The 12311-nt window shown below is 47.3% G+C and overlaps 1 protein-coding gene across 1 annotated transcript in view; it reads right to left on the minus strand.

The window, feature by feature from the left end:
• TRPC4 (transient receptor potential cation channel subfamily C member 4) overlaps positions 1 to 12311 on the minus strand; it is a 107499-nt gene that overhangs the window by 61107 nt on the left and 34081 nt on the right. Inside the window, exon 3 of the mRNA XM_037057686.1 lies at positions 2029 to 2547. Within this exon, the coding sequence (XP_036913581.1) occupies positions 2029 to 2547 (519 nt within the window). The remainder of the gene's footprint in view (positions 1 to 2028; positions 2548 to 12311) is intronic.

Below are 12311 nucleotides of genomic sequence, written 5' to 3' on the forward strand. Positions count from 1 at the left end.
ACCTTGATATAAAATAAAAAACTATCATATGATTCTTAGAAGGGAAAACAATTTATAGGCAGATTGTGGAAGAGAGAAGAGACCTGAGAAAAAAGACCGGGAGAGTAAGCTTACCTGCTCACCTACCTACCTATGTACCTACCTACCTGCCTCCTTACCTACCTGCCTCCCTAATCCATCCATCCATCTCTACTGCAGCATGATAGGGACTCTGAAGACTCTACATAGCCGGCCTGCAGAAGCAGGCGGCAGCATTTAGGGCCGCCAGAGCTGGCGGAAGCGCAGAAGAATCCCAGGGGGCGGGGCCAGAGGCCAGGGCTCCCGCCTTCCGTGCAGATTGGGAAACCAGGTCGCAGGGCAGACGGCCCTGCAGAGCGGGCCCGGGGGTGGACTGAACTGAGGTTTTAAGTGAACTGGCCTCAACTTTAACAAAGGAAAAAGCTTGAGATGATCAGAACCATCTAGGGTCTCCACATCATCGCTTTTACAGTATGCAGGCCATAATGCAGAATCTCTTCCGACAGAAAGAACCAGAGATATGCGAGCCTTTCTCGGAAGAGAGTGCGGTCAGTGAGGGCTGAGCGCCGGGTGATTCAGATGGCGAACGCAGCGGAGGAGGACTTGCAGGTTGGACGAGGACTTGCAGGCGCTGTGTTACCGTGCTCAGGAAGGCGGGGGAGCAGATGAGGATGAGAAGTAAAAACATTAGGTGTCTCGGCACAGAAATAGAAACTATAGGGAAAACAAACGGAAAATCTAGAACTGGAAGTAAAATATCTAAATTTAAAAATTACTATGAGAAAGAACAGGATGTATTCAATGAGTGTTGATTGCAAAAAATTACTGGATGAACTTCACAGGATAATGAAAATAGCAAAGGAAAGTATGAGTCAACTTGAAGATAGATCAATAAAAATGATTCTATCTGGAGAAAGAAGTGACATAATTGAAATAAACTAATAGAACCTCAAATGCTGTGGGACAAGATGTGTAACTGGAATCTCAGGAGAATGCGAGAAAAAGAATGAGTCAGAAAAAATATTTGAAAAAATAATAGCCTACATTTTTCCCAAATTGTTGAAGAAATAAATTTATAAATAAAACAAGCTTAGAAAACCCCAAAAAAGGATAAAAATGAGGAAAACCAAATGTTAAGACACATAAATAGTCAAATTTCTGAAAATCTAAGAATGAAGAAAAAATCTTAAAAGTAGTCTGAGAAAAAATGGTATATTAAATACAGGGAAATGATTAAAATTATTGCTGCCTTTTCATAGAAATTATAAAATCCAGAAGAGAGTGGAATGATATCTTAAAAGGCTGAAAAAGAAAAGAACTGTCAACCCAGAATTCTGTACTTAGCAAAAACATTCTTCAAGGATAAAGGTGAACCAGACACATCTTCAGGTAAAAGAAAGCTAAGAAATGTGTTGCCGAAAGATTCTAGTCAAGAGGAAATGATGCCAGAGGAAAACTCAAATTACCTAGAAAGAACAAAAATAGTAGCAAAAGCAAATACTCAGATGCACACACAGTTTGAGGGGTATCTTTTATGTGTGTAAATACATGTGTAATCAAATGCTATGTCCAGTTCATTAATGCATAGGAACATACAGAGCCGAACGTTAATTATAAATAGTAAGTCCATTGGGCAGATGAGGAAACCTAAGCTCAGAGACCGTGGGACTCTCTAACGTAACACGACTTATAAAGGACAGAACCAGAGTGCTCAGTCTGAAAATTCTAAAATCCATTCGTTTCTTTCATTGTGCCAAAGTAAAAGTATCCATTTTAACAGATGCCAAAGCTATCACCAAGAACGAAACTACTTACCACTTTTCAGTGCGTTTCATAGCTACCAATCTGACAAATAAATACACATTAAGCAATCAACACCACCCACGTCCAGCTACACAGTAAATGCTCCCACCCGACTCCGGAGCACGGGTGAAGTGTGGCGACACTCACCTCTTTCTGGCGGTACTTAATGGCCACTCCGGAGCACGGGTGAAGTGTGGCGACACTCACCTCTTTCTGGCGGTACTTAATGGCCAGTTTGAGTCTTGCCAGATCGTTTCCGCTCTGCTCTTCTATGAGACTATTGTCATCTCGGTAATTAAGAATGATCTCCAGCTCCCTGGAGCTCCTCGTCTGATCCAGGAGGTCTTTAGCAAACTGTTTGCACTGCCGAGACAGCTCCTCGTACTCGGACTTGAACTCATTCTCCACCTTGCTCAGCTCCTGAAGCTCCCAGCTCAGCTGGAAGGCGGTGAGGAAGGGGTCCTCGCTGGACAGCGCGATGAGGGAGGGGCTGGCCAGCGCCTTATAGATGTTGAGCCTGGAACGCGAGTGGCGGAGGCTGTCCACGTCGGAACTGGACACGCACTCCACACAGTTACAGCGGACCTCGTGGGGTCTGGGCACCGAGACCCCTTTCTGAACCAGCAGTTTTATTATCTCGTAATTATTGGTGTGGGCTGCCAGAATGATCGGCGTGATGTCCGGAGTGAATTCGGAGAACTGTTTATCGAGGAGTATGGGAGGCACCTAGGAAAAAGAGGAACGCACAGGTGATGAGCATCTCTCCCTTTGTCCGTACCGGGCGTTTCAAACGGCATGCTCTGGCGACACTCAGTAGGGCCCATAAATCTTCTGCCACTTTTATGCAGGAGATCTATGGCTCTTTGTCCNATTGGTGTGGGCTGCCAGAATGATCGGCGTGATGTCCGGAGTGAATTCGGAGAACTGTTTATCGAGGAGTATGGGAGGCACCTAGGAAAAAGAGGAACGCACAGGTGATGAGCATCTCTCCCTTTGTCCGTACCGGGCGTTTCAAACGGCATGCTCTGGCGAAGCTCAGTAGGGCCCATAAATCTTCTGCCACTTTTATGCAGGAGATCTATGGCTCTTTGTCCAAATTACGAAGACAAGAAGAGCAAATCACAAGAAAAAAAAAAAAAACCTTTCCAATACAATGACTTGTTATTCTTTCTTTACTCTGAATTACAACATTTTATGAAATCTTCGAGTAAGTGGCAACGGAAACTCTCTATTTGATTATCGCCTTTCTTACTCCCAACTTATTTTCTGGCTGACAATCTTGGAATTTCTTTCCCAGAGCCCTTGACTCCCTAAATAGAGAAGGAATGCATTTGGGAAATAGGTATTGGTTCATTTTAAAACCAAGTTTTCCTCTGTAATCCAAGTACCTTAATTCTCAGTGTGGTTTTTTTAAAATTTATGTTTTATCTTCTACACCACTAACAGCCTACCGGTGGTTAAATTGGGCAGCAGAGCGGGAGGGTGCTAGCTTCCCACCTGCTGTTTTCTTCTGTCCCTCTGCAGCGAGTTTTCCAGGTGACAAGAGGTGCTAATGTCACTGCTTTATCAGAACTAAACAAGTGCTTCCTGGTGAGTAAGGTCCCCAGTGTGTTTATGAATAACTTCCTTTGGGCTTTGCTCTAGGAATGGGGACAATAAAAGCAATGAACAGGCACTGTCTCGTAAGCAGGTGCTAGGTGCCCCCGCTGTCTGTTGTCCCCGAGTTACCGGCCTGCGCCCCGGCAAGCAGGTGGGTGGGTGGCCGCTCTCTGAGCCAGGCCCACCAGGCGGCAGCCAGGCTTGTGCACCCCACCCCGCCCCAGCCCGCGCTGCCCTGCAGTTTGGGGTCTGACAGTTCTTCCCTCTGGCCAAAAGTCACAGTGGCATCTGTGAAAATCAGAGCTACATAAGAGAGGTCAGCACACAGGGCAGAAAAAATAACGACACGCCGCACGAAAATGGGCTGCTGGTGAAATGTGATGGAAAGGACAAAAGGATCCACAGGAAGAAAATGGCCAGGAGGAGAAAGCCGGTGCTGATGGCAAGTTCAAGGGCACTGCTTTCAAACAGAGGACAGGCTTGCTGTGGGAACAACGAAACCCATGTGTGCGTAGCACAGCGTGCCCAGGTGTTCGACTCCGGACTCTAGAGGAGGATGAAGAGAAGGAAAGATCTATTTGACACACATGCAATCCACTGACGAAAAGGCGAGGAACCACCACGATTCTTAAAATGTGCTGGTCAGGGAAACGACACTGCCTTTGGAGAGAGCGGGGTCGACACCTACCTCGTGACTTCTTCAGTTATCTGTGACGACCCGGAGGAAAGATTGATTCTAGTATATGAGTCACACCTGAACCCAACACCCAAGGATCTGGCAAAAGTCGTTTCATCCCACTGACACTGTCAGTAACACCAGTGGGCTTTGGTCCTGATGACGGTGACACAAGCAGTAGCTACAGGTACGTGGCCCTTAGCCGTGTGCTGTGCCCGTGCCAGGAGCTCGAAGTGCTCCGGTTCCCCCTCAGGCTCATCTCAGTCGATCCTCAGAATCGCTTCTGGCCGTGGGTGTTATCATCATCCCTTTTTCACGAGTGAGGAGAGTGCAGCCTGTAGCACCGCATGGCTCGTTCACAGCCGCAGAGAAATGCATGCAGCTTGATGCCAGAGCGCAGTGTCTGAAATAATAACCTTGGCCTGTGTGGCTCTAGTGGACTGAGTGCCGACCTTGAACCAAAGTGTTGCCAGTTGGATTCCCAGCAGAGGCCAGGGTTTCGGACCAGGTCCCCAGTAGGGGGCGCACCAGAGGCAACCACACATTGATGTTTCTCTCCCTCCCTTTCTCCCTCCCTTCCCCTCTCTCTAAAAATAAATAAAATCTTTTTGAAAATTAAATTCTGAATTAATAGACTGTGTCTCGTGTGGAAATAGCTCAGCACGAAGAGTAAGGAGACACACATTAACCCTGCCCAAACATTGGTATTTGTGTGAAAAAGACAAAGCTGTTCACTTTCCTGCTTTTCCATTTTCCCATTTTGAAACGTAGACATTTATTCATACTTCTCATTGTGGAATAAGAACCGGAGAAGCATCTACCACAGGCTTCTCAAGGCTAATTCTCCCAGGAGTTTGAAGATTAACTGTAAAAGCGTGCTGTGATCTCTAAATAATGAAATCGCAGGAAGAGACCTGGTGCTCTGTGACGAGCCCAAGATAGTTAGGGGGCAGAGCAGGAACCCGTCTCACTCGGCTCTGCCGGATTCACCCGTTTCTTCTCACACCGACACTGTCCCCACCATGGCGCTTGTTTCATCCGGAAGGAACAAGAATTTCCCGGCAGGGCGGGGTTTGCGAGTGTGGGGGTCAAAGTTTGGACACGTCCTTCCCGCTCCTGAACATTTAAGCTGCCTGTGCTCCTTACTCTCACTGTGACGGGCACATCATCAGCAACAGCTGTGCGATGTGGTTCGCATCTGCATAAAGCACTGGAAACACCTACTTCAATGCCTCCGGAGACACCCAACGAATGGCAGCTTCAAATCGCCAGCTGCTCGGGTAAGTTTCCGCACTAACGTAAGCACAGGGTTCCCATCCCGGACTCCCAGGCTGTGTATTTCACAGACACTGCTTTTATTTTTAAAACTAGCTCTGTTTATGACATGAGCAGATTTTCCTAAGCAACACCTTTTTTGTTGGAATGTTGCTAACAGGCCAGGTTTTCAGTTAATTTCGTAAGAATTAAATATTAATTCTGATGGATGATTCTGCTTTTAGTCTGACTCCCTGGTGTTAATCACTGTCTCCCTCTAAAGTCCCAGTCCTTGGACTTCCTGACCCCGTCCTGTGGCGGACGCTGCGTGGGCTCCACTATCGGGGACTCACCCACCACGCGGTGCTTCGACAACGCTCTTCACTCCCCGCCCTTCCCCCAAACTTCAATTTTCTCATCTGTAACAGGGAGACAGTTATAGCTTTTACTTCGTAGGGTTCTTCTGCGGAGTAAAAGCAACAATGAATGTAAGTGCCGCGCACCTATTTGCTAAAACATAATCTACCCGATTATGGTCGGTGTCCTCCTCACTCTGCTCATCATCTCTCTGTCTCTCTCTCTCTCTCTCTCTCTATCCGAGGGCCCTGCTCCCCCTGTTCACACTCGCCTCGAACACTGCTCTCTTCCAGGGATCACACCCAAGCCATGTCCCTCTCGTTCTACATGAAGAATCCACACTAGCTTTTCTCTTCAGGTTAACTATCGTCTATATGAGCTCGTTTTTACTCTTTTACTCCACATACCCAATAACACTTCAGAGCACAGACTTTCTGGCAGTCAATCCTCAGGGCTGGGGGATCTAACAACGAGTAAAACAGACACAGTCCCCGCCTCTGTCCCCGTCAGCGGTCACATCCATCCGTCCTCCCTCCAACATCGCCCAGTGTGGCCCAAATACCGATTCCTCAACACAGGCCCTTGGTTTGGGAGAAAGAACGTCACGCCTCGGGGTGGGGCGGGGGTTCCAGGCCAAATGTCTGCTTGACTTTCAAGCTCAGAAAGTCTTGTCCACGTGCAAAGCCCTAGCTCAGGGAAGAGACTTTGTACTCACATAGTTTAAATTAACAACAGTGTTATTTATGTCATCCATGTGGAATTCAGTTATTTGATATTTATTTACCCCTTGAGAGATTTTAAGTTTCATCATTGTGGTGATTATACAATATTTTAATTAAAAATTATGCTGTAATTTACTTCATCGCCTCTATTTGAATATAAGAAAGAAGGAGTGATTAAATATGAATGTCTTTTTCCTTTGGTTTTGTTTTTGCTCAACATTGCTAAATTACTTTTCCAAAAGGATTCAATTTCAACAAATAAAGAGTGCTAGTTTCCCTACACTGATGGAATACAAAATAACATTGTATAATTTGTTGATTTATCATCATTCACTGTTAAATAGAATTGTCTCCATCAATTTTTTCATGTTTTATAAATTCTTTCTATATCCTTTTGACTTTATGATTTTATTTAGAACACACAAAGGAATACATATTATTAAATCATGACAGAGAGAATCTTGAAATACATTTTTCCAAGGTTAAAATACAAGTTTAATCTTCATTTTCTTCTGCCTTATAGCTTTCTCCATTAGCTTTGATTAGAATGAGCTGCACTGAAGTGAAAGTAGGTTTTCATGAAGGAATAAAAGAGAAGTTAATTATGTTGAGTCCTGTGATTTCAGGTTCCAGTAAAGGCTCCATCAAGTTCAACATCTTAGTTGATTTAAATTTAAAGAATGTTATCAAGCGTGGCTGCCGTTTTCAAGTGGCCCGTGACTCTCAGGACCGTGGGAGACCGAGCCTAGAGGACGTGCCCCACACCAGATGGAGCCTAGGTGGCAAGAACCTGGGGACAAGGGACATGAATCCCCACCTCTGAATCCCCTTTGCTTGAAGGACACTCAGAATGCGGGCCATGCAAGTACAGGGACAACCCCGATGGTTCTAACTGGGCCGCGTGCTCTTACACACCAGCGCTCACACTGAGCTCCCATTGAAGTCCGGCGTCACCAGTGGGCGTCACCCTCCCGAGGCTTTCTCGGTCACGGCCATCTGACACAGGTGCTATGGCCAACGGCCCCATGGGGGCCCTTTGCCACAGCGAGAGAAGCAGCAGATTCACATCGACGGTGTGTCCTCAGGACACACAGGTCCCCAATGTCACGGAAGTGAGGTGAGGCTGAGCAAAGAAATGGTTCAAAAAGGACGTGAACGAAGGGCTGCATGCGGGGGGATCTGGCCCACCACCCGTCCCCTTGGCCTGGTGCTGGGCCTGCGGCTGACTCAGTCACCTGAGATGGAGCAGAGGTCCAGCGGAGGACACAGGTGACCCCGGCTCATCCACCAGCTACCAGTGTGGTGTCCTCCCACACATCCGTCCCCAGCCTCACCCTCAGCGATGACAGCATTGCCTGTCTGCTCACCGGCCAAATGTCAGATGACCTTGACACCAGGGAAGCGCTTTGACAGAGTTGGAGTGGCTTATAAATAAACGGGAGGGGAAGGCACACTTCCCGTGCACAATGTTGAAAAGGACGACACTGATAATTATTACAACGACACTGTTCACTTTTCTGTGGGCAATGGGAACGTCAGTTCAAAGTGACTAGTCACCAGTGCCACCCCCATAAATACAATGAAAAAATACTAAAGAAGCTTGGACCTAATTTCTCAATACTAAAAGAACTGGCCTACCGAGTAGTATTTCTAAACTTTATGTCTCTTTTATTGACTGCTAGGATGGTATAATCAAAGACTTCCACAGAACCAACTCCAACTCGGTGTTGGACCCGCCCCTCCGTTTAGTAACCCCCCCCCTCCCCCACTGACTTTCGCACAAACACCACACCCTTTCAGACCAGTGTTGGCTTTTCCTGGGCGAGGCTACATGTCCTTATTGCCTAAGGACACCTTAAACGTCACCAGTACAGGAGGAGAAAAATGTTACCCCGCGTCCCACCATCCAGAGATACATGTTGTCTTTATAGATACATGCATGTACACATATGTGTACCTCATATAAAACATGTGAACCGTGCTTTACATTTTTTTAAACAGTTACGGGCTTTTATGGAAATCCTGCAACTGCTGCGCAGAAGTCCGCTCGCCACAGAGCGGTGACACTGAGGACACACTTAAAATGCGGGCACGCCCCCAGAATGCTTTGTGTCATGGGTGTGAATAATCTTGCTCACACTCTGACAATGGTCTGAATCAGAATCGAACGCTCTCTGACGTTCGATGTTTTCACGACCACTCGTTCTCCCTGTGATTCATTCTGACGACCGATAGCAGGAATTTTTAATCCGCCACATCCGCCCCTCTACCTTCTCTTCAACAAACTTACTCAATACCCAGGACGTACGCAGCGTTGTGTAGAAAGAAACAAGGCTGAGATCTCATTTGGTTTCAAGAGTAACGTATGCCTAAGGAACAGACTGGCACTCGGAAGCTGGAGAAGAAAGAGAGCAACCTACCCTCACAGCAGGACAGACTGAAAATAGACCTACACCCCACAAGCAACAACTTACAGGGACTAAAAGCTTCATGAAAAGAATTAGCAGATGAAAGTCGAGGAGGAGGGCGGTGCCATCTATCAACAGCACGGGGTGTCCTCTACTGGTGAGCACGCCGGACAGGCAGGGCCACCGAAACCTCATCTTTCGGAATTAAACACAGGGCTCCAACACGGAGTGCGACTGAAATGACCTGTTTGCTAAACTTCTCCGAGACTGCATCAAAATAACGGAGGTAACCCTGGAGACATTCTAGGAACGGACGCGTGGAGCTAACGAGAAACGATGGGGGCGAGTCACGCCATCCACGTAGGGCTGGCGGCCGAGAGACAAGGGGGGGCACCCACCCCTCCTACAGGAGCGGCGGCGGCTTTATTCTGGCTCCAGCTAATGAAATTATCACCCGCTTGTTTAGGGGAAGCTGAGCGGTGCGCACGGGAAGGGAAAGCGTCCCTTTGCTTCTCCTTCCTTTTGTCTCTTTATCAGTGAACTTCAATCTCCAGGGACAACGTGAACGACGTCAGCCATTCGGGTTCTGAAGCCACCCGCCAAGAGACTTCAAACCCTTGACTTTAATGTGTCAGGAGTACACTGCAGGGTGGTGGAGGGCGACTTTTTGCCGGGAGAAAACACCGGAGGTTAATCCCTCCTCTTTCCTGCCCCACGTAAAATGCGCAGGAGGAGCAACGTCCCCGGAGACAGCAAACCTGACTCCCACGAGTTATGAGAAGTGACTCGTCTGCTTTGTAGGCGATGCATGGAATGTATCAGCGTTATAGTAGTCCCAAAACATCACTTTTGTCATTCTGCTCTACAATTAAGTAAAGAAGAAATACAAAGAAGTTTCGATTATGGTGGTGCATAAATTTTTATTGGTTTGGGGGTCACTTTCCATCTGAATTAGGACCTATACATGATGTACTTGTACCAATTAATAAAATCATGTACAAATGGACAAACTTCACAAAAACTTGTGATTATAAGGCACCTTAACAAAACCTCTACTAACACTGTGGAGTGCAAAAACTAAACCGACTTGAAAATAACATAAGGTGGATGACCATTATTTTAAGCTCATGCCAGATGTGTAAAACTAACACAGGAATTCTTGAAGGCCCGAAACACTCACCAGGTGGCAGTCTTTTCCTTGACTGCAGGCAGAACAGAGGTCTGCTCCACTTCGTCTGTTAACAGAGACAGTGTGAGTCCGGCGGGCAGATCTCGGCTTCGACCCTGACAATGCTGGGCTTTAATGTTCTGTCTCCTCTGAAAACAAAAGCCCTAAGACACCCCAGGGGGATGTGTTTGTGCTTTGATGAGATCATCTTCACTCACTCTGCCTCATCAGAATTTTCCGTTTTTTTCTCTCTGTTCAGAGTGAAGCCACATCTCATTGGATAGTTACCTGCACTCTTAGGTTTGAATTACTGAGACGTCATTGGAGCCCCATCCCCCTGGTCTGTTTTCTCCTTCTGGACTTTTCGAGGTCTCTGAGGCAACAACAGTCGAGCTCCCAGGCTCCATCCAACATCTCACAGACTCCCCACCCTCCCACCCGGGACTTGGGTGAGTGGGCAGCCTTTTCTCTGATGTGTTGTCACCAAATTCAACTACTGGGCCTCCTGTGTTCTTCACTGGCATGTCGGAAAGCCAACCATAGCAAGTTGGAAGCACAATGCAAATGGGAGTCTTCAGGCGTCGATGCAATCGTCACGTCATCACGCAGGGTCCTAAAGTGAAGGGTGATGATGACAATGGTGACAATGACGATGACCACGCGAAATCAACTGTGAACGCAGTAGGTGCTTCGTGTGCAAGATTTCACTTTCCTAATCCTCACGATAGTGGGGAGAGCTGGCTGCGACCTCTCTCTGCTTCGAGTTGAAAAAAGTCACCATTGGGTCACAGCAGTGGTGTCACGGTGGAGCTGGGTGGGACGCAGATGCTGGCCTGTCTCATTCCAAGGCTGACCCTGGCCCACCAGGAACCATTTTCTCTTCGGGGAAACTAAGGCTTCACCATTTATTTATATTTACATATTGTCCTCACAGCTGGAATTAAAGTGATATTTAGGATAAACTTGTCTCTGATTTTAGACAAAAACTGAATTCCAAGGCTGGCTCAAGAAGAAATCACCTCCATCCCCTGTGGCCAGTTTCCCGAACTTCTCCAAGCTTCCGTTCCTCGTGGCTCCAAGGAGACACCCCTGGGCAAGAGTGCGTGTGGGAAGGCAGTAACAAAACGCTCCTGAATGCCCTCTGACACCCAAGTTACACGTTGAAACTTTGCTTTTTTGTTGTTGTTGTTGCTGTTTGTTTTTGGCTTTTTTCAGGTTATTTATTTATTTGTCAATGACAGTGTACCGTCCACATTATTTTGTGTTGGTCTCAGGTGCACAGTTTCACACGCTCCCCGAAGTGCCCCCGACCCCCACCCCCAGCAGCCCCCAGAGCCACACACATCCTCCAGACACTGCTGTGCTCCCCTGCGCTCCCCCACACCCTGCGACTGTGTTCTGATGACCAATCTGCACTTCTTAAACCCTTCACCGTTTCTCCACCCGGTCCTTTGCTTTTTAATTGGGTACTTGAGCGAGACAGGCAGCCGAGGTCGGGGTTAAGCTGCACATGGTATAATGATGCACAAGTCACCCAAAATAGGTCCTCCTAGCAAATAAGATTTAATGAACACTGCCTGTGAGTCAGGAATTCAATGCAGGCTGAAAAAATCACTGAACGGCGCATACTTGAAGCGTCCATTCCTGAAGCTGCTCGTTTTAAGTCAGGACAGAGAGTCAAAATGACCCCTCGGATGAAAAAGGATTAACACACTCCGACACTCTAGGATAAAGTCTGCAAGAAAGGTAGGAATTAGCAACATCTAATATGTATTGAATGTATCACGCGTAACATTTTTATAACTAGAACTATGAGGTGTACACGTGTAAAGCGAAAGTACTTCATATGGAGTCCATTACAGTGAAGAGTGCATATATATTATTATCCATATGACATGTAGTCCCTCTCCTCTCCCGAATCACACACACACACAGGACACCGAGGGAAATGAGGAAACACTGAGCTGGGCTGCTGTGTCTATAACCTGCAAACGAGACGTAAATGTGCCCGGGGCCTGGGAGCAGCAATGCCAATGAGCAAACTTTACCGAAGGGGACGGAGAGGTGCGCATACCTGAAGCTTCACGAAGTCACATCTGTGCCTTTGCAAAGGCATGTGTGAGTGGGGCACACGCGTACATGTGTGCATGTCCTAAGGGGCACAGATGGTGGTGGTGGCAAAGGGGAGGGGCACTTAATTCCATTAGGGTTTCATAATTTATCTGGCACCAAAGCGAGGAAAAGGGCTCATGTTGTTCGCAAACTACCCTCCTCCGGTCAGGGAGGGGGGGCCTGTCCCTGCAGGC

The sequence above is a fragment of the Sturnira hondurensis genome, unplaced genomic scaffold (assembly GCF_014824575.4).
Source record: "Sturnira hondurensis isolate 20B ecotype Veracruz unplaced genomic scaffold, ASM1482457v3 Scaffold0009719, whole genome shotgun sequence".
Classification (NCBI taxonomy): Eukaryota; Metazoa; Chordata; class Mammalia; order Chiroptera; family Phyllostomidae; genus Sturnira; species Sturnira hondurensis.